General features: G+C 41.0%; 1 protein-coding gene across 1 annotated transcript in view; it reads right to left on the bottom strand.

The window, feature by feature from the left end:
• Positions 1-24,103, bottom strand: part of LOC127650893 (CUB and sushi domain-containing protein 3-like) — a 686,283-nt gene that overhangs the window by 550,726 nt on the left and 111,454 nt on the right. The window contains exon 2 of the mRNA XM_052136534.1: positions 22,764-22,986. Within this exon, the coding sequence (XP_051992494.1) occupies positions 22,764-22,986 (223 nt within the window). The remainder of the gene's footprint in view (positions 1-22,763; positions 22,987-24,103) is intronic.

Genomic DNA, 24,103 nt, shown 5'->3' with positions numbered 1-24,103 from the left:
GCTGCAGAATACATTGAAGTCTGACGTCACACCAAAGTGTTTTTCACACACACATTTTTGCTTCATCGGTAATGTCTTTGAGAGTACTAAGCAACAAGATATAATAAAAAACTGTCCAAATTTGTGAAGAGACATTGAATGTCTCAAAATGTATTTTAATTAAATATGACCTTTTCCTTTACGAATATCAGAGACCCCAGTTATTGAACTAATTTAAATTCACCACGTAAACGCTAAAACCTGAACATAAACGAGTCCTTTTATTACTTTCTACTATCAAAGTGACTGCATTCTTTTCTCTCTTCCAGATACATGTTTTCAATGTTTATTGTGCACATCTCTCGCTTTGTACGTGGCAAACTCATACTAAATTAAAACTGCCACAAGAAGTTGTCTGTCTGAGGCAAAGATGCTAAATCTACTGACAATTGCCTCAGCATCGGTCTCCCTTGATGCGTTTACGTACAGGCGAGTACCAAGTTTAAGTCAATGCGGACTAGGAGGAAGTTTTGAGTTTTCGATTGAGTTCTGTTCAGTTAATTTTTTACGTGTTTTGTTCATATTTGAATCATATATGTATCATATGTCGTGTTTTAGTTGCCTCTGCTGTCTCTGCTTCGTGTGGTGTCTCTGTTGTTCATCTGTTGTCTTGTATATGCTCGTCCCGTAAGTTCATGATTAAAAATGGAAATGTGAACGAAAATAAAAGCTATCAAATGTCTTATTATCATTAAAATATGAAAATTTAAATGACGGGTAATAATAGATTATGACCAAATTTTCATGACCCTGTCCATCATTATGACAGATGAAGAGAAGGTCTAATTTTTTAGATTTATTTTTTTTTGCCATGGCAGAAAAAAGGTTGGGAAACACTGACATAGTCCATAAGGCCACAGCCCCAAATACACTAAACTTTTGTAAAATGGAGGCTCTAGTAATAGTGCATTAAGCAGGCAGTTTATTTGAGGTGATATGTCAGTAAGTTTTTTTTAAGCTTTTTGCAGTGAATGGATATTAGCATGCCACTATTGTTTTTTGTCTTCTCTTTACCTCTGAATTTTCTGACATGCCACTGTGATATTTATCAAAAAGGAGATTAGTGTGCTATAAAGCAGGGAGCACTGTGCCTGAGGATGTTTTTGAGCAATATTAAACATTTTTGAATAAATAACTGAGCAGTGTCAATGTACAGAGGCTGGGGTGTAGCTGTCCTGGAGCTTGTGTCAGACTTTCACCATTAATTAATTCCTGGGATTTCAGGAAAGATTTCAGAACTAAGTAAGAAAGAGCAAAAAGAGACTGGCTATGCCCTGAATAACATACTAACTACTCTTATTTCAGCAGTATACCTATAGTGCAGTATGTGGCCCCAAAAAGTATTTTGAGACATAACACACTTGAGAATGTTAATTATACTATAAAACAAAATCTCAAGCCAAATGTCATTTATTTAGAAGAAATATAGAACAAGCATACATTTCCAGCAAAACTGTTCACAAAAAGATGTTTGGTAGGTTTCACATTTTAAAACAACAGACATATTTTACACTTTCTGGTTACCAAACTTTGTAGATCATTTACATGTTGATAGTTTATGTGAAGAACTACTCCTTTGGTTACTTGCTAGTATACCTGTGTGAACTTGATGTAAACTAATCCTCATACATCAAATAAATCCACATTGACAACAGTTGTTTAAAATCACTGGAAAATGGCTCAGTGAAATTTGTTCTGAAAATAAAGCCCTGGAATCATTTGTTAGCAAATGACAATTGCATCTAATGCATAGACATAAAGACATTTTGAATGTCTAAAACATAGCAGTTTTCCTCAAACTGTCCCTGCAATTTCACCCACCAGGTGACTGTAATGAATCAATGTGTTTTTGGATGCTCCAATTGTTATGTTGTTTTTTGTCGGCTCGTTCACTAACTGCCTGACAGCAAAAGGCATTAATGAGCAGTCGGGCTTGTTGAGTGGTATTGCTTGAAATAACCTCTAGCCACTGCTAAAATTGCTGATTTTGGCATCAGTGAAATTGTTATTAATATAATAGGCTGCATATATCCTTGTATAAATCCTACAATTGGTGAAAAAAAATGTGATACAAGATATGGATATCAGTTACACATTGTGACAGCTTGTATATATGTAGTATCTACTCTTTAGAGAGCAGTAGCATGAGCTACAGTACATGGAAAAAAAATGTTGTCTATTTTTACTAGGATACATGGCAGCACATGATTAAAAGTAGTCTCCATTATAAGTTGACCAACTGACTCCAGGTTTCCAGGTGACTATGAGTATCTGAGAAGTCATTCTAAATGTTCGAAATAAAGATGCCAAGGGATACTTTCTTCAACCCTCTCAAAAAAATAGACTGTCTAGTTACTGGAAAGCAGGAGAGGATAAGATTAATCTAAAAATAAGGGGGAAATGCAACCGTCAGCTAATGTATTCATCCAGCCATGAACAATTCCCAGACAACACACAAATGTACAGAAAGCAATACGAGCCATATTGTGGGGATACAAGCACAAGTGCTGTGCCAGGGGGAAGTACACCTGAAATCCACCTAATGCCACGTTAGCTTTTTCAAGGAAGAAACGGTCCTTTTATGAGACCATCATGCACTGACAAAGACTGGAAGCTCTCCAGTTCAAAGCTTCTTTATACAAAAGCAACATCCAGTACAATGACGCTTTGTAGCATGGAGTCGCTTTAACACAAAGCAACATTTCCATTAAGATGTTTCCTTGGAAACATCTTAATCTCTGGTAATTTGATTTAAATGTCTAAAATTTAATTAAATCTATATTAAATACAATGTTTCCCCTTTTTTAAATCTAAATTAAATTCTAGACCAATGCAGATTTCTTGCAAGAACATCAGGCTTAAAGTGGCATGTAAGGGGGTTAAGATGGGCAAGGACGAGGCGAGAACCGGCTTGTCAATATAAAAAATAGTTTAATAATAAACTGATACAAAAGACAACAAACACACATATAACGGACATGTCCGTAAACTATCTCTCTCCTCCGCAGTCTGCCTTTATCCCTTGATTAGTCTGATAAGGGACCGGGTGTGTATAATCCCGACCTGGCCCCGCCCTTCACCCTGCCACATTCCTCCCTCGTTCTTTCAGGCAGGGGAGCCCCCGGCAGGACGTACACCCCCCCCCCACTTTCTCTGGGGAGGGGTGTGCCTTTTTGCCCCGTCTGCCGGCAGGTTATCTCAGTCTACCTGGACGAGGGAGGGGACAAGGGGAGGGAAACAGAAATAATTAAACTGGGGGGGTACTTCCTGTAACAGTGTATTACCCCCCAAAAAACACTGTAAAATTTAAACAAGAGGGAAAAGGCCAACACGGAGCGGCAGTGAGAGAGAGAGAGAGAGAGAGAGAGAGGAGAGAGAGATATAAAAAAATAAAAAAATAAATTACTCGCCAGTTCTCCGATACGCCATAGCTTGTTCCTCGGCCACTCCTCCACCCTCTAACGGACGACAGCTGTGCCTATCCGGGCGGATCAGAGGCAGACCTCCAGCTCCTGGCGGACGGAATGCCATGCCGTGTTCTTGGGGAACAGAAGGGGTCTCCCCCGCCCCTATCAGCGGCCCTGACTGCTCCAGGCGGTCGGTTAGGAGCCCCTCGTCCCCCGGCAGATGTCCGCAGCTGCTCCTTTGCGGTGGACGGTAGTGGCGAGAAGACGTCCTGAAGTGGGGATTACAATGTTTTCCAACCTGTTTCCCTAACTTGCCTACTCCTAACCACCTTAATATAGTCAAGGAACCTCTTTCCCTCAATCTCAATACCACAACAAGTGAAAGCCTAACCAGCTCTCCTGTTGAAATCCCTTCACACTACTCCCACATCCAAGACGTTTTCTGTCCCCTACGTGCCTCACAGTTACCACCTCACCGACCATGGGACTGCGCAATTGACCTTCTTCCTGGTAAGCCAGTTCCCAAAGGTAAAATATACCCTCTCTCCATTCCTGAACAAAGGGCTATAGAGGAGTACATTGAGGAGGCCCTTTCCCAGGGTTACATCCGTCAGTCCACTTCCCCTGCTGCTTCTAGCTTTTTCTTTGTAGTGAAGAAGGATGGAGGCCTCCGTCCCTGCATAGATTACCTCTCCCTCAACAAAATAACCGTGAAGTTCCAGTATCCTCTCCCCCTCATTCCTGCTGCCTTAGAATTGTTGAGAGGAGCAACTATTTTCACCACGCTTGACCTGCGCAGTGCCTATAACCTCATTTGAATCCGTAGGGGAGACGAATAGAAGACAACCTTTGTGACACCTACAGACCACTACGAATACAGGGTGATGCCGTATGGCTTGGTCAATGCACCCTCTGTGTTCCAGGGCTTCATGAATGAGGTTTTCCATGAGTACCTCAATCGATTCGGAGTGGTGGTGGTGTAGTGGGCTAAAGCACATAAATATGAATCAGAAGGTCGCTGGTTCGATACCCACAGCCACCACCATTGTGTCCTTGAGCAAGCCACTTAACTCCAGGTTGCTCTGGGGGATTGTCCCTGTAATAAGTGCACTGTAAGTCGCTTTGGATAAAAGTGTCTGCCAAATGCATAAATGTAAATGATTCGTCATTGTATATATAGACGACATTCTGGTGTACTCCCAGAACGAGACTGACCATCGTCAACAAGTCAAGCTTGTGTTGGAGAAGTTTAGGGAATACCACCCATACCTCAAGGCCGAGAAATGTTAATTTCACCAGAAGACCCTCCAGTTCCTCGGATATAATATCAGTCCAGAAGGTATCTAAATGGACGAAGGGAAGGTAAAAGCTGTGCGAGCCTGGCCCACTCCAACCACCATTAAGGAATTCCAGCACTTTCTTGGTTTCGCAAACTTCTACCGGCGGTTTATCAAGAACTTCAGCTCTCTCACTTCTCCACTTAACTCACTTCTAAAATCTAAGCCTAATTCCCTATCCTGGACTCCCGAGGCCTCCTACGCTTTTCAACACCTTAAGGATGCCTTCACTACAGCACCCCTTCTCAACCATCCTAATCCCAGAAAACCATTCGTGATCGAGGTAGATGCCTCAACTACAGGTGTAGGAGCCGTCCTTTCACAGCAGCAGGGGAAACCATCCAGACTCCACCCTTGCGCCCACTTTTCTAAAAAAACTCTCCTGAGCTGAACAAATTTACGATATCGGTAACAGGGAACTCTTGGATATCAAACTGGCACTAGAAGAATGTCGACATTGACTTGAGGGGGCCCAATATCCTTTCCTGGTACTCACCGACCATAAAAACCTAGAGTATCTCCGGGAAGCTCGTCGCTTAAACCCCTGCCAAGCACGATGGGCACTCTTCTTCACGCGCTTCAACTTTACCATCTCCTATCGTCCAGGTGATAAGTATATCAAGGCAGATGCCCTTTCCCGTCTCTAAACTCCAGAAGAAACCCAGGATTCTTACTCTAGAAAATTGTCTGTCAATCATTGTTTTGAGGAATGAAGGCTATACAATGCTTGAAATTGCCAAAAAAAAAAAGAAAATTTCATTCAAAGGTGTACACTACAGTCTTCAAAGACAAAGGACAACTGGCTCTAACAAGCACAGAAAGAGATGTGGTAGGCCAGATGTACAACTAAACAAGAGTATACGTATATCAGGGTCTCTACTTTGAGAAATAGATGGCTCACATGTCCTCAGCTGACAGCTTCATTGAATTTTACCCTCTCAACACCAGTTTCATGTACAACAGTAAAGAGAAGACTCAGGGGTGCAGGCCTTTTGGTAAGAATTGCAAAGAAAAAGCCACTTTTGAAACAGAAAATAGAAAATAAAAGGTTATAGTGGGCAAAGAAACACAACATATAATTGGAAAACAGCGTTATGGACCTTAATCCCATTGAGCTTTTGTGGGGTCAGCTACACTGTAAGGTGCGTGAGAAGTGCCCAACAAGCCAAATCTTAGTGCTACAGGAAGCATGGGGTGAAATGTCACCTGAGGATCTGGACAAACTGACAGCTAAAATGCCAAGGACCTGCAAAGCTGTCATTGCTGCATGTGGTGGATTTTTTATGAGAATTCATTGTAGTATAAGAAGTTCTGAATATTTTTTTCAATAGTAATTTTTCACTTTATGAATGTCCTGACTGTACATTGTGATTATCTGAATGTCACTTTGGTGAATAAAAGTACCAATTTATTTCCATAAGAGCAAAATCTGTACATTATTCCAAACTTTTGGCCGCCGGTGTTTGTATATATGTATATATATTACATGGAAAAGCTCTAATGTTTTATTTCATGGTTTTTTTTTAAACAGTGTTGACCACTTAAAAATTTAGCCAGCTGAATAAAACATCTTCAACCAGGACACACGTCCAACTGAACAAAAACACGAGCAGTTAATGGTACAGCTGTGTTTTTGTCAGTTAACTTAAAAAAAAAGTTAATTTTTAAATTAAGTTTTACTAATTTACTTTTATTAAAGTTAAAAAAAAAAAATATTCAATATGAATAATACACATTACATTAATGCAATTAATGTATTATACTACATTAGGTTACACAAACAAAAGTAATGTTTGAAGGTTAAATCATGTATTAAGGTAACAACTGTACATACCTACTTTTTACAGCATATTCTACTATGGTTAGCGCCCACATACCCACCTTTCAGCAAGGACTACCGGAATAATGTTGCGTTGCATATTTAATATTCATGAGCCAAGATAATAAGGTTTCGAATTTGCCCAGTATTTTTAGATCGCTCCTATGCCGTTCCTGTTTGTAATTTAACATCCGTTCAACCTAAAACTCCAGCAGGTGTATAAACATTAACAACATCGGCAGACAAAGCAGCCCTCACCTGAGTTCCTGGAGTGGTGTGTTACCGTAGCTCTTATTTGATGCTAAAAATTCATTTGCAGGCTCAGTGGCCCGGTGATAGACCTCAGTACTGCACCTTTACTCGTCCACGGATATGTTCACGCCTCTCTCGCCTGTCCTTGTGCTCCCCGTGGACTGCATCGAATGCTGAGTGTGAGATGAAACAGCATCTCCTAAGGGGTAAACACTGGCAGCCCCTAATAACATAACCAAGTTTCAAGACTGCTCTTTTCAAAGAGCCTTGCTTGCTCACTTTTATACCTATTATGATAAAATTATAATGGGGCTTGGGGTCTAATTGGGAAACTGCTGGCAAGATGAGGATAAGTAGATTACATCAAGGTGTGGAATAGATAATCTAGCTGAGGTGAATATAGGTCATGAGAGCACGGAGAAGATGATCTGTTCATAGAATCGGACATGATGCAATGGTCCTCTGATACAGCACATGCATGATGGCCCAGAGATTATCAGTCCTACAATAGTTATGGCCACTGCTGGTGTCCATTAATGTACAAACAACCAGTATTCTGTTGTGATGCTAATTAAGTAGGGGTTATAAAGAAGCATAATATTCATTCTTTGTTCAATTTCATGAAGATAACTAGATACAAATTAAAACGTAACTTTTTAGCATGTGAGTTTCTCCTGTACTATCAGATCTCCCAGAATGAGTTTTTATCAAACATATAATGTGGCTTTTAGATGTTTATAATGATTAATTATTATAGATAAGATGCGATCACAAATGTACTTGCCGGCTATGCATGCCGCCATATTTTCGTTGCAATGCAAGATGGGATTCTGAGTTTGTATAGTCATAGAAGCATACAAAAGGAGGAGCATAGAAGGTTCTAAAAACCTGGTCCTTCCACTCTCCCAGCTTCAGAAGACGGACGGAATGGGAGAAGACTCGAGTCGACTGACTAGATTGTATATTCTTTGACGTCAGAAAACGTATTAGTGATTTAGTGATTGTTATAAAGTTTGTAACATATAAAAATAAACATATTGTGATCTTGAAAAGAGTATTTGAGCAGTTGGTTCATTATGAAAACCGGTTTTGCTGGTAAACAGGAGCATGAATGTAGATCACACCGGTTTGATTGTACACATTTGAGCCCAGCCTAGTGTTATTACACTGGTTTGATTGTATGTGCGAACGGGTTAAAAGGTTAGTTCATCTAAAATGCAAAATTCGGTCATCATTCACTCACCCTCATGTTGCTCCAAAGCTTTCTTGTTTCCATGGAACACAAAAGATGTTAGGCAGAATGTTAGCCTCAGCAACCATTCATTTTAATTTCTTCTTTTTCTTCCATAAAATGAAAGTGTATGGTGACCAGAGGTGGGTAGAGTAGCCAAAAGTAAAATTACTTTAGTATAAGTAGTGAGTAACTTACTCATTTAACATTTCTTTCACAGAATTATTATTATTATTATTATTACTATTATTATTATTATTATTAATGGAAATTATGTCATCAATCACCATCATGTTGTTCCAAACCCGTATGACTTTCTTTCTTCCATGCAACACAATAAGTAGATTTTATACCGAATGTTAGCCTTAGTCACCAATAACTTTCAGTGAATGTGTTATATACATATATATATATATATATATAGAAAGTGAATGGTGACTGAGACTGTCAGTCCCTAACATTCTGTCTAACATATTTTGTGTTCCACAGGTTTGGAACAACATGAAGGTAGGGAAATTATGATAGAATATTAAATTATGGCTGAGCTATTACTTTAAAGGGATAGTTCACCCAAAAATTCCAGATAGTTCACCCTCATGCCATCCCAGATATGTATGTGTAGAACACAAATTATGATTTTTAGAAGAATGTTTCAGCTCTGTAGGTCAGTACAATTCAAGTGAATGGGTACCAAAATTTTGATGCTCCAAAAAGCACATAAAAGAATAATAAAAGTAATCCATACAACTCCAGTAGTTAAATCACTATCTTCAGATGATATATGATAGGTGTGGGTGAGAAACAGATCAATCAATATATGAGTAATTTTTGGCTAAAAATTCTTCTCACAGCCCAGCAGGGGGCGATATGCAGAGAAGAATGTGAATCACAAAAAAACACAAGAAGAATGTGAAAGGGATCTTTTTCTCATCCACACCTATCACATTGTTTCTAAAGAAAGTGATTTAACCACTGGAGTCTTATGAATTGTTTTTTTAGCTTTAAAATTTTTGCACCCATTCACTTGCATTGTACGGACCAAAAGAGCTAAGAACATTTTCTAAAAACCTTCATTTGAGTTCTGCAGATTAAAGAAAGTCATACACATCTGATATAAGGGTGAGTAAATGATGAGATAATTTTAATTTTTGAATGAACTATCACTTTAAGGGTTCTTGTCAGATCTGGATGAATTTGTCAATAAGAAGAGAGGTTTGGAAAACTTTCTGGTAATTATTACAATTAAAACATGAACAATGTCCCACAGGGATATTTCTGAAATATAAACTAAAGCAAGATCATGCTTTATTAATGCCTACTTTTGCTATTTCATAGCTATTAGATCATACTTCAGTGTAGTTACAGTTTTCAGTGTGGAAAGAATTTAGATCATTAGTTCTGTACAGCAGTTCCGCCGCTCCCTAAGTGCAGTCTACGTAGCCTGGGTAGGGCACCACACGCAAAAATGCTGTCTGTTCATGCTCCAGTTGTCAGTAACACCTTCGGTAGAGCAAAAGGCATGTATACTTAACATGTTTACATGGATTTAAACTGTTAATCAGCTTGAAGTAGCTGAGATAATTTCCAGTACACCCACGAGGGCAAATGTCTAAATACTGCTCATGACATGTGGGACTAAGCGCACTGATATATTGCTGCACTGATTTAAAAATGTACACTTAAAAACTGATGTCACAAGAGCCCATATATACAGAATCACCCGGAAAATGACCATCACCATGACACATTTGAGTTTGAGTGACAGTCTGTGACAGCGCGCGCAGCTGAACTTCTGCTGTCATTTTTGTAACTGTAATTACATTTTTGGGTAAACTGTGCTTTTAAGGTACACTTTAAATCTTTGGTAAACAACAGACACATTCAATCTCACTAAATATTTTCTGAATTCAGTTAATTCATAACTAAATTTAAGTATCAAGTTCAAGTTGTCAAACATTCAGATGTCCCATATTTAAAAAAAAAAAAGAAAAAACATAATATATAAATTATGGCCCAAAAATTAACCCTGCACCAACCAAATGCAGCCTCGTTGATTTATTATTGCTTAATAATAGACATATAACAAGTCATCGGTGGTTATTACATTTTGCAATACATCATATCCTGTTTCCAGTAAGTTATCCACCATATAACACAGGTACTACAGTAGCATTATATGAAATGGAAATATTCTATAATATACTTATTAATTATGTATTATTGATTTATTACACATTTATAACATGTCTTTTGGTGCTTATTTCATTACTCTGTCCATCATATCCACTATTCCCAGCGATTTATCCATTTTATAATCCCAGGTACCTGATATGAAATGGAAACCAGCTATAAACCTTACCCAGAGCAAAGGGCAATGAGTTAGAGATGAATATACTGAAACAGTGAAGTCAAGGGAAGGGCATAAATGGAAAGGTTCAGTTGTGAATGATCACAATAGAGCAATGGCTTGAGCACTTGGGCTTTGACTTGGTGCCAGGCTGCTCAGTTCTTGATTTATCTTGTTTTCCCTGGATGCTGGGCCACAAAGAGTTATAAGTGAGCCAGGCAAGCTGCTTCACTCACAGGCATCCGTTACAGCTAACTTCAATGCAGAACAACAATGTTAAGACAGTGGGCTTCAAATTCTGCATTAAAACTGGCTGATGCTGGTGTTTCTATGACTAATAGCTGTAATTGCTGCTAGTAATGGGAAGTAAGAACCTGGAAAATAGAGTGCAAACAAATTGAATGAGAGGGACCATAATGCCACAATCTGCCAAAGGAACAGCTAAAAATACATGTGAAATGAAAATTTATTTTAGGACTATGAGAAGACACAGAGACTCATGGAAAACATGTATCGCATTAATTTCTTTTGTATAAAGCCTGGGCTTTAATCTTTTGGATTGCCATCAGTATTTATGCTACATTCGCCATTCATTGGGAATCGGAAGTTCAACCTCTTCTGTAATTAATGCCTTGTTTGTGCATAATTACTAAGTAACTAGATAAATAAGTTATCAAAGCATGTCCGATATGATAAAGCTTGTATGTTTCAGTGAAAACATGCAGTTGTTAGGTGTGTATTTTTTCAATATTAAAATAATTTCTCCTGTAACAACTTAGTATGCAAAGACAGATAACCACAACAAGTAACCTATTGATTCCATGATTTTAAAAAAAGTTTAAACTCTGTTACACTGTGGCATTATCAAATCATTGCTATGATTGCCTAAAGCTGAAGCGTGTATTTCTAGCACCAACAAATGGAATTGCAAAAAAAAACAAAACAACAGCTTCCTGAATACCAGTGGCGGCTGGTGCCCAAATTTTCAGGTGGGGCGGGACATTTTTTTTCGTGGTTTTTTTCTTACAGAGGCAGATTTTCATCAGTAAATCCAAGTCCAGGCGTAAATTGCATTTTACAATGAATTATCTTTTATTCTTTATTTTATTTAATGCCAATATTGAACAAATTATATTGTGTGTTTGTGTGAGTGAGACAGACATCTTATTTGTACAATAATTTTGCTCTTCAGCCCTTCTGAGTGGCAAACTTCTCAATGACCCTATTATTGAAGTCAGAAATGCTTTTAAGTTTTTTCTCCATGGAGAGGATAGCCAGAGCATTCAGCATTTCACACAGTAAATTATCTTTGATAAAATGTGCCTATTCTTATCCACCTCTTCATTGTGCTTTCTTATCCTGTTTCTGTGGCCTTCATCCAGTTGTGTCGCTATGTTGACTCTGCCAAGGATTGCTAGCTTGACACTATTGTCCATATGTGCTCTTGTAGACTCATGTTTCTTCATCCTCTCTGATAAATGTTTTAGGTCCCTTAATCCTAAAACAGTCCATGTTCCATCTGTCCCCATCATTATGAAAAGTAGACAATAATAGAAAATAAGGCATTTGCATGATTACATCCAGCTAGCCAAGCCTTTCTAATCGTGTGTACGTTTTGCTCTTTTCGCTAGTCTGTTGTTTGATGTTGATGTCAGGTTGATCTGGGCCAAGCTCTTTTAATCGTAGTTTCTCCATCAAAGTTCTCCTCTCAAATGGATTTTGCTGAAGCGACCTTATTGAATTTGGGGACAGACTGGGCAGCTGATATCCTGCTCCTGTGTCAGAGACTGTCAGTCATTCAATGAGATGATGGTGAGATGGAATGTCTGCGCATGCTTGAGGCACTTCTCTCAGGCTATAATATCCAGGTCGCTGATTGGCTAAATTTCTTTTGCACATGTGAATATCTTTTGTAAGTTGGTTTACTATTTAACTATATACTGTAATGTGCTTTTGTTACAAAGGAGGCACATAGACACCATCTAGAGGCCACTGCCGGATGCGTCAAAAATTATTGTACAAAAGACTGAGAAATGTGCACATCATTAGCAGTTGCGCTCTGTGAGTGAAGAGTGTTGAGAAGTTTCAGCTCTGTGTTTAAAGTGTTTATTCATAACTTTGTGCATCCCTTTGAGAAAAGTGAGTTCAATTGTTCCCTTTTCGCTTAAGTTTGATTAGAATAATTTCGTATTTTGTTCATAGATTTAATCGAGATATATGCTGAGTCATGCACACTCCCGTATTGTTTACAGACACTTAATATCATTGTGAAATTATTATTTAAGTTATTTCTGTGTGATTAATATGCTATGGTAATACAGAAACTGATATTCCATTAGATGTTTTATATGCATTCATATTTAGAAGAATGGTGATTTATCACTTATAACTTTTCTGTTCATGTTGTTTATATGCAGACTTGCATGATGATAAACTTATAAGAATCTATAAATAAGGTTCCTTTATACATGTAACATCTATTATTGTTTGTTTATTTGCAGCCACACATATATACTCCTAAAACCTACTATAGATATCAATATAAGCTGAGCTGCAACCACTATGTCCAACTCTGTGTCTGAACTATGCCAATGTGACATCATTGCAGTCTAATATATATCTGTGCTGTCAATCAAATGGTTCAGTAAAGTGTTTGAACTGATTACTGCCTCCTGTCTGCATTCTGACTGATGCCATAGGGCGAGAACTATAGCCTCCTAAGCGCCTGTGGTCCTTTCTCTTAAACAGCTTTAGTTGTTGTAACCTAAGCCTAATTAAGTTGGGGTGATTCAGTCTTAATTATGTTTTTTTTTTTTAAATACCAGTTAAATAATGTTTTTGAATACCAGGTACATTTTAATATTACCACATTAAGCATATTTTTTACAGTGGACTTCTTAGCTAATTCAACAACAGATGTTCATGCAATGGACTTCATTATGGTCAACAAGGCATGAAGTCTTTCCACGCTTTTGGGCTAAAACTGTTATTAGCTTGTGAAATAGAACTCTCGCCAATTACATGGACAGAGGAAAGTACATGGTATAAATTTAAAGTGAAAAGGGGCATGATAACATTTTATCATTTTTGTTTTAAATAAAATACACACTTATAAACAACAAAATTATGAGGGTGAGTAAATGACAGAATGTTGCCCTCAAAACTTATTTTTTTATTTATTTTGTAAATGGAAATATAACATCTGAACTTATGCTGCAATTTGCACATTTACCACAAGATGTCAGTAACTCAATCTAGACAAGTGTGAGAGAGAGAGAGAGAGAGAGAGAGAGAGAGAGAGAGAGAGAGAGAGAGAGAGAGAGACATGTGTGGCTTCATTCTTGGCAGAAAACACTGCACAGCAACAGACCAGATAGCTGCTCCTTTACATCTACTAAATACTGATAAAATGGAGTCTCACACTGTATTGCGCCCTTTCTTTGCCACTTCATGAAAAAAAAAAAAAAAGATACCTGGTATATGAAACACCTTTCAAGAAGCCACAACACCTGACACGTCACTCTCCTCTTCCAGGGCTTTGGAATATAATAGAAAGGCAGCCTGTCTCCTGTGCCTAAAATCGATACTAGTAACCCAAGGTTGAATGAATTTCACCATGCATTCCTTGATGTGTAATGACAGAGACCGAGTTAAGGGGAGAAGTTAGATTGTGGGTTCTACAGCCTCTTATACGATGAACTTGGCTATGGTGAAGGCTATAGTTGCAATTAAAAGGATAGTTCTCCCAAAAATGAAAATTATCTCATCATTTACTCACCCTCATGCCATCCCAGATGTGTATGACTTTATTTCTTCTGCTGAACACAAACAAAGATTTTGAATAATATATCAGCTCTGACAGTCCTCACAATGCAAATTAATGGTGACCAGAACTCAAAAGGTCCAAAAAACTACATAAAGGCAGCATACAAGTCATTCATGTTACAGTGGTTAAAATAATGTTTTCAGAAATATTTTCTAGATTATGGTGAGAAACAGATCAATATTTGTCTTTTTTTATTTTATTTTTTTACTATAAATCTCCAACTTTGACCAGCCCTGAACAGTAGGTGGATGAAAGTGACAGTGAAAGTCACTTCCACACTAGAATGTGAAAGTGTAGATTTCAGTAAAAAAAAAAAAAAAAAGGACTTATATACTGATCTGTTTTTCACCCACACCTATCATATCACTTCTGGAGATGTGCATTAAACCACTGGAGTCGTATTAATTACTTTAATGCTGTCTTTTTGTGCTTTTTGGAACTTCTGAGTTCTGGTCACCATTCACTTGATTTGTATAAACATACAGAGCTGAGATGTTCTTCTAAAATCTTTTTTATGTATTATAGACCTCCTTGGTAGCAATACTAAAGGTATGAGAAAAGAGCATTTAAGGGTGTTTTCATATCTGGTTTGTTTGGAGCATTTGTTTTCGGAACCTGGCACATTTCCTCCCTTAGTTCGGTTAATTTAGGCATATATGAACACAGCAATTGCACTCGGATCTGCACCAAAACAATCAGTCCGAGATCACCTGAACAAGGTGGTCTCGGACCAGGACTGGTCTGGGAAGAGAAATGAATACAATGACCCTCGGGACGGAGAGGTTTGGCGACATTGATGTGCGCACATGTTAAGTTTGTACATTGGTACAGAAATGATTTCACCACTAGAGAACTAAATTGTGCCAAAAAATGACCAAAAAAATTAATGAAATAGCAATTGCGAGTGGAGTGGCCAATGGGTGGCCAGGCTTTGCTCCATGGTGGACACGGCCTCCCTTGGCCACCCCCTAGATCCGCCACTGGAGCAGGCTGGCTAGAATGCAAGCTTTTAAAACCAGCACACACTTCTTGTATTTGCGTAACAGGAAAGAGCATCTCATGCATATATATATATATATATATATATATATATATATATATATATATATATATATATATATATATATATATACACACTCACCTAAAGGATTATTAGGAACACCATACTAATACTGTGTTTGACCCCTTTCAGCCTTCAGAACTGCCTTAATTCTACGTGGCATTGATTCAACAAGGTGCTGAAAGCATTCTTTAGAAATGTTGGCCCATATTGATAGGATAGCATCTTGTAGTTGACGGAGATTTGTGGGATGCACATCCAGGGCACGAAGCTCCCGTTCCACCACATCCCAAAGATGCTCTATTGGGTTGAGATCTGGTGACTGTGGGGGCCATTTTAGTACAGTGAACTCATTGTCATGTTCAAGAAACCAGTTTGAAATGATTTGTGACATGGTGCATTATCCTGCTGGAAGTAGCCATCAGAGGATGGGTACATGGTGGCCATAAAGGGATGGACATGGTCAGAAACAATGCTCAGGTAGGCCGTGGCATTTAAACGATGCCCAATTGGCACTAAGGGGCCTAGAAAAGTGTGCCAAGAAAACATCCCCCACACCATTACACCACCACCACCACCAGCCTGCACAGTGGTAACAAGGCATGATGGATCCATATTCTCATTCTGTTTACGCCAAATTCTGACTCTACCATCTGAATGTCTCAACAGAAATTGAGACTCATCAGACCAGGCAACATTTTTCCAGTCTTCAACAGTCCAATTTTGGTGAGCTCTTGCAAATTGTAGCCTCTTTTCCCTATTTGTAGTGGAGATGAGTGGTACCCGGTGGGGTCTTCTGCTGTTGTAGCCCATCCGCCTCAAGGTTGTGCGTGCTGTGTCTTCACAAATGCTTTGCTGCATACCTCGGTTGTAACGAGTGGTTATTTCAGGCAAAGTTGCTCTTCTATCAGCTTGAATCAGTCGGCCCATTCTCCTCTGACCTCTAGCATCAACAAGGCATTTTTGCCCACAGGACTGCCGCATACTGGATGTTTTTCCCTTTTCACACCATTCTTTGTAAACCCTAGAAATGGTTGTGCGTGAAAATTCCAGTAACTGAGCAGATTGTGAAATACTCAGACCGGCCCGTCTGGCACCAACAACCATGCCACGCTCAAAATTGCTTAAATCACCTTTCTTTCCCATTCTGACATTCAGTTTGGAGTTCAGGAGATTGTCTTGACCAGGACCACACCCCTAAATGCATTGAAGCAACTGCCCTGTGATTGGTTGATTAGATAATTGCATTAATGAGAAATTGAACAGGTGTTCCTAATAATCCTTTAGGTGAGTGTATATATATATATATATATATATATATATATATATATATATGATCTAAACACACTAGGATAAATCACCTCTGATTTTCACATTCCATCCGTGCGACAGTACAGTGATCCTCCGCAACTCTCTGCGGACACCTCAATCAGACACCAAAACAAACGGAAAATGATTTATGGTGATAGGTGGCTTTGAGTGACGGAACAGGGATGAATAATTGCTGGTGGCTGCTCTTGCTTCCTCTGTCCCAACCCCACTACATGCTGATGACTAATTACATTGCTAACTCCACTGGCTAAGCATCTGCAATTACACCTGGCTTCACTCAGGGGGTCTCTTTCACACTCTGACACACATAATGTCACCCGGCATTACTACAAGAACCGCTCACAGCCAAGCAGACACATGTATGAATGCTTTCGGAGAACAGACAGAGGAGGATGTGAGAAAGAGCAGAGAGAGATAAAAAGAGAATACAATACAGCATATAGCATTTCAAAGTGAAGGCGAAACAGAGCACAGTGGTAAGATACAAGACAATTACTGATAGAGAAGAGAGATTCTAAGCACATAATATATACATAACACACACTAAAAGAGTGCATATACTGAGAAATCAGCTGTATATGAATAGTTCTATTGGTCAGGCCAATATTGGCATGTCCAATTTATTGGTAAATTAATATATGCATTTTGAGATTAACAGTTCCAAAATTGTAATGTAAGTCAACAAAGAAATATCCATCCATCCATCCATCTTCAACCGCTTATCCGAAGTCGGGTCGCGGGGGCAGCTGCTCCAGCAGGGGGCCCCAAACTTCCCTATCCCGAGCCACATTAACCAACTCTGACTGGGGGACCCCGAGGCGTTCCCAGGCCAGTGTGGAGATGTAATCTCTCCACCTAGTCCTTGGTCTTCCCCGAGGCCTCCTCCCAGCTGGACGTGCCTGAAACACCTCCCTAGGGAGGCGGCCAGGGGGCAACCTTACCAGATGCCCAAACCACCTCAACTGACTCCTTTCAACGCAAAGGAGCAGCGGCTCTACTCCAAGCTCCTCACGGATGACTGAGCTCCTCACCCAATCTCTAAGGGAGAAGCCCGCCACCCTTCTGAGGAAGCCCATTTCGGACGCTTGTACTCGCGACCTAGTTCTTTCGGTCATGACCCAACCTTCATGACCATAGGTGAGGGTAGGAACAAAAATTGACCGGTAGATCGAGAGCTTTGCCTTTCGGCTCAGCTCTCTTTTCGTGACAACGGTGCGATAGAGCGAGTGCAATACCGCCCCCGCTGCCCTGATACTCCGGCCAACCTCCCGCTCCATTGTCCCCTCACTCGAGAACAAGACCCCGAGGTACTTGAACTCCTTCACTTGGGGCAAAACTTCATTCCCTACCTGGAGTACGCACTCCATCGGTTTCCTGCTGAGAACCATGGCCTCAGATTTAGAGGTGCTAATCCTCATCCCAGCTGCTTCACACTCGACTGCCAAGCGATCCAGTGAGAGCTGAAGGTCACGGACCGATGATGACATGAAGACAACATCATCTGCAAAAAGCAGCGATGAGATCCCCAGCCCACCGAACCGCACGCCTTCCCCACCCCGACTACGCCTCGATATCCTGTCCATGAATATCACAAACAGGATTGGTGACAAAGCGCAGCCTTGGCGGAGACCAACCCCCACATGGAATGAACTCGACTTCGTGCCGAGGACTCGGACACAGCTCTCGCTTTGGACGTACAGGGATTGGATCGCCCTAAGAAGGGACCCCCCCACCCCGTACTCCCGCAGCACCTCCCACAGTCTCTCCCGGGGGACCCGGTCATACGGCTTCTCCAGATCCACAAAACACATGTAGACCGGATGGGCATACTCCCAGGCCCCCTCCAGGATCCTTGCAAGAGTAAAGATCCGGTCCGTCGTTCCACGGCCAGGACGAAAAGAGCACTGTTCCTCTTCAATCCGAGGTTCGACAATCGGCCGAACCCTCCTCTCCAGCACCTTGGAGTAAACTTTACCAGGGAGGCTGAGAAGTGTGATACCCCTGTAGTTGGCACACACTCTCTGATCCCCCTTTTTGAAGAGGGGAACCACCACCCCGTTCTGCCACTCCTTAGGCACTGTCCCAGATTTCCACGCAATGTTGAAGAGGCGTGTCATCCATGACACCCCCTCCACATCCAAAGCTTTCAGCATTTCTGGTCGGATCTCATCAATCCCCGGGGCTTTGCCACTGCAGAGTTGTTTGACTACCTCAGTGACCTCCCCAGGGAAATAGAATCTGATCCCCCATCATCCTCCGGCTCTGCCTCTACCATAGAGGGCGTGTTTGGATTTAGGAGTTCTTCAAAGTGTTCCTTCAACCGCCCAATAACCTCCTCAGTTGAGGTCAACAGCGTCCCATCTTTGCTGTATACAGCTTGAATGGTTCCCCGTTTCCCCCTCCTAAGGTGGCGGACAGTTTTCCAGAAGCACTTTGGTGCAGACCGAAAGTCCTTCTCCATGGCTTCTCCGAACTTTTCCCACACCCACTGCTTTGCCTCCCTCACGGCCGAGGCCGCAGCCCTTCGGGCCTGTCGGTACCTTGCAACTGCCTCTGGAGACCTCCGGGACAACAAATCCCGGAAGGCCTCTTTCTTCAGTCGGACGGCTTCCCTGACCACCAGTGTCCACCACGGTGTTCGAGGGTTACCACCCCTTGCGGCACCTAAAACCTTGAGGCCGCAGCTCTCCACCGCGGCTTCGGCAATGGAAGCTTTGAACATCGCCCACTCCAGTTCAATGTCCCCAACCTCCGCAGGGATGCCTGAAAAACTCCGCCGGAGGTGTGAGTTGAAGATCTCGCGGACAGGGGCCTCCTCCAAACGTTCCCAGTTCACCCGCACTACTCGCTTGGGCTTCCCAGGTCTGTCCAGAGTCTTTCCCCACCCCCTGACCCAGCTCACCACCAGATGGTGATCAGTTGACAGCTCTGCCCCTCTCTTTACCCGAGTGTCCAAAACATATGGCCTCAGATCTGATGACACGATTAAAAAATGCCAATGATTACAAAGTGCCTCTCCGGGAACCAGCACCTTATCGTGGTGGAGAGGTTTGTGTGCCCTTATGATCCTGAGGGTTGTGTTGGCTGGAGCCATGTGCTCCTGGTAGGGTCTCCCAAGGCAAAGTGGTCTCAGGTGAGGGGCCAGACTAAGAATGGTTCACAATGACTCATGAATAAAACGGCAAGAGGAGGAGTTACCCTGCCCGGAGGAAGCCCGGGGCCCCCGTCTGGAGCCAGGCCCAGATGGAGGGCTCGTCAGCGAGCGCCTGGTGGCCGGGCTTGTCACGGAGCCCGGCCGGGCACAGCCCGAAGAAGCGACGTGGAACCCCCCCTCTACATCCCTTGGGCCCACCACCCATTGGAGGAACCGCAGGAGTCGGGTGCGCTGCCATATGGGCGGCAGTGAAGGCCGTGGGCCTCGACGGACCAGACCCGGGCAGCAAAGGCTTGCTCTGGGGACGTGGAATGTCACCTCACTGGGGGGGAAGGAGCCGGAACTAGTGAGGGAGGTGGAGCGTTACCAGTTGGATCTGGTGGGGCTTACATCGACGCACAGTTTTGGCTCTGGATCCGTACTCCTGGATAGGGGATGGACTCTATTCTTCTCTGGAGTTTCCCAGGTTGTGAGGCGACGGGCGGGTGTGGGGATACTCACGAGTCCCCGGCTGAGCGCCACTACGTTGGAGTTTACCCCGGTGGACGAGAGGGTCGCCTCCCTACGCCTACGGGTTGTGGGGGGGGGGAAAACTCTGACTGTTGTCTGTGCATATGCACCGAACAGCAGTTCAGAGTATTCGGCCTTCTTGGAGACCCTGAATGGAGTCCTGAATAGGGCCCCATTGGGGGACTCCATAGTGATGCTGGGTGACTTCAACGCACACGTGGGAAATGACAGGGACACCTGGAAAGGCGTGATTGGGAGGAACGGCCTCCCTGATCTGAACTCAAGTGGATGTTTGTTATTAGACTTCTGTGCTAGTCATGGATTATCTATAACAAACACCATGTTCGAACATAAGGATGCTCATAAGTGTACGTGGTACCAGAGCACCCTCGGCCGAAGGTCGATGATCGATTTTGTAAAAAACAAAGAAATATGCACTAGGAATTGAATGTGGAGGTAACAATAACTTGCTTAAAACCAATAATAATAATAATAATAAAGTCGATAAATTTGTTTAGTTTTAGATTTGAGCTGTTAGTTTTAATGGATAATTTACATTTTCAGTTTTATATTCTGTTTTGTAGAATTTTGAGAAAATTAATATTTCATTTTAACTAAGCAATGAAGTAGAAATATACATTTATCCCCTGATAAATTATCTGACCTCTGGTTAGTGTGGTTGACCAATTAGAATCAAGTATTCCAGAGAGCTGTGTAATAAAATCCAATGGCCACCTCACTCTCTGGATATTGGCATCAGCCATTGAAAAACCCTCATCAGTCAGACACTATGATATTTGTATGCTTTTTACACGGAATACCAGACGTTTGTGCAATTACAGTTTGAGAGGATATGCTTAATTTCCTGCCAGCCAAATGATAATATAAGCATATCTAGAATTTGTTTTGATACATCTATGAATATTCAGCAGAGCTGCAAATATTTTAGATGGATCTGCACATTTCACAATTAATCACTGGTATCTTCAGATGTCTTGCAGGGTGTGGCCCAGACCCTGGCATTGTTTATAATTAATTTACACATTGCTCTTTGTGGAGACCCAGCCAGGTCACATTAATAATCATTACTGATGTTAAATCAGGACAGAACACTGTTAAAAAAAAAATTGTCAGGTAATCAAAGAAAATGTGCTTCATGTGGCAACATCTGGAGTGGTGGTGGTGTAGTGGTCTAAGCACATAACTGGTAATCTGGTAATCAGAAGGATGCTGGTTCGAGCCCCACAGCCACCACCATTGTGTCCTTGAGCAAGGCACTTAACTCCAGGTTGCTCTGGGGGATTGTCCCTGTAATAAGTGCACTGTAAGTGGCTTTGGATAAAAGTGTCTGCCAAATGCATAAATGTAAATGTAAACTAGTTTTATTCAATTAAGCAATATTATTTAATATGAATGATCAGGAAGGAATAGCTATTTAAGGTCCCGACTGCTCACTTTTTACCCTGTACATTCAGTATGCTTTGACACAGACACCTTGGGGGGAATTCTACTTGCAAATTTGCAAGTAGGAATTAACCCTGATTAATAAAAATCATCAAATATGGACAGATATCATCATGCTGATACACAGTGAAATGTAAGCAGTTCCCAGAGGAAGCAATATTTATGAGCTGTGAATCGTGTGGTTCTATGTGGAAACGCGTTCCAGAGATGCAATGTTTTGTCTAGAATATCTGACCTCTTTATTATGGTCTTGACCATTAGTTTGCCATTAGTTATATATGTATATATAGCTTTATATGGCTGTGAGTTGACTGTGAAGGACTGAGGAGTGTATGATACAATAGCCAAGCAAGAAGAGCTTAATTTGTTTTAGTGTAATTATCCAGGGAGAGTTCATGGCAGCACTTTAATTTGGCATCACAGTCAAGCTGCCATTTCGCACACCTCTGTAGGAAAGCTCTACAAAAACTGCTTTTCAAGTAGGACTTTGGGTTCGGGTTTGTAATTTATGACAAAATATACACACCGAATGCGTTTTTGTCTGCTCTGTTTTTCCATTGTTTTCCTATGTAAACATGTGCTGAACAAACGTCCTTGACTGCTGCATCTAGTCTCACTGTTTCCTCAGTGTCTCGAGCAGGACCTGTACATATTTAGACACTGTGTCAAGTTAAAAATAACTTCAGGTCTCAAAAACGCACATCAAGAAATGTCACGTTTTGAACATGTTCAGGTTGCAAAGAGGTGACTGCTACAATGTTTAAAATGATTCCAGATTATTCTGCACCAAGCAAAGTTTCAGCACTTCATAAACGGCAATATTTTTTTCCTTCTGCTCTAGTGTGCTGAAGGGCTGCCATGAACCCAGCAGTTCAGTTCTCTGTATTTCATTCTCCCATTAAATCTCTTCTGATACCATTATTATATACCTGGATGCTTTGTAATGTAGGTCCATGCATAAAATGCCATTTAAAACAGCACTCACCTCGTCCTGAAGTTAGCTGGATGAGGGTGTCCATCGTAGAGGGATAAAAAGTCATAGTCCTCCTCCACCGCGAATGACTGAAAGACTATTTGAATTCGGTTGACCTCCTCTGCTACAATAACCCATGTACAGTTTGCCCCATTCTGATATCCATATGGAAAACCAGGACTTTCAATGGTCCCATTTCTCCCTTTTAAAGTTCCACCACATGTATATATGAAACCTGTAAAAGAAAGAGAGAAAGGTGTTAATTGGAATCAGCAGTGCATGACAAAATTGATATGTTCCAGTTCAATCATATTGAGCAATTTAAAGATTCCCACAGCAATGTCATTTTCATTCCAAACGAGTATATAACATAAATGTCATAATGAGCTCCATACAAAGGCAATAAATAAATAAATCATGAAATCATAAACCACATCTAACACAAAGACTCAGCAGGAAGCCACAATTAGACTCAGCATGCTAAAACTGTTAGTAACAAATCTATAGTAATGTATGTTGGTATCAATACAAATCAGATAGTACACTGCTATTTAAATGCTAAACAGGCACAAGGATTCCCGCCAATTTGCAAACCATTTGGCTTCTGCTTGGTCTTATTTGATGCTTTATGCATGAAGCAAAAAAAAAAATTCTATTCACCCTTAAAATGAAACTCTTAAACTTGATGAAAAAAGAAAAATAAATAAATAATACACATAATAAAGTACTTTCAACGATCAATTTTGGTCTGTCAGTTTGAGAATTCTGACAGGCCCGACATAGCAACATTGTTGCAAATAATAGTGTACATTTGGAGCAGAAGCGTTTGGGAAACTTGCATCAGAGATTATTTTTGCAAGTCAGTTTGGTGACATACTGTCCCAATGTAATCCAAGCGAAGAAAAGCATGAATTGTATATCATGGCTGTTCCAAAATATGCCCTGAATGTTGTCCAGTGTTCTAAGTACAGGCAGAGTCACTGTAAATTGATACTAGAATTAAGTGGAGTGGTGGTGGTGTAGTGGTCTAAAGCACATAACTGGTAATCTGGTAATCAGAAGGATGCTGGTTTGATCCCCACAGCCACCACCATTGTGTCCTTGAGCAAGGCACTTAACTCCAGGTTGCTCTGGGGGGATTGTCCCTGTAATAAGTGCACTGTAAGTCGCTTTGGATAAAAGTGTCTGCCAAATGCATAAATGTAAATGTAAAAGATAATAGAGGCAGAATTTGGGATTCCTAAGCAAAACCCTCTGGAGATGCTCCAGACACCCTTACACCTTATGTGATCCCGCATCCACATTGGTGTGCATTGTGTTTTGGCTTGCTATATACTATGTATAATTTAATT

The sequence above is a fragment of the Xyrauchen texanus genome, chromosome 10 (genome assembly GCF_025860055.1).
Source record: "Xyrauchen texanus isolate HMW12.3.18 chromosome 10, RBS_HiC_50CHRs, whole genome shotgun sequence".
Lineage (NCBI taxonomy): Eukaryota > Metazoa > Chordata > Actinopteri > Cypriniformes > Catostomidae > Xyrauchen > Xyrauchen texanus.
The sequence above is the reverse complement of the archived record's forward strand: the minus strand, read 5'-3'. Positions and strand labels throughout refer to the sequence as shown.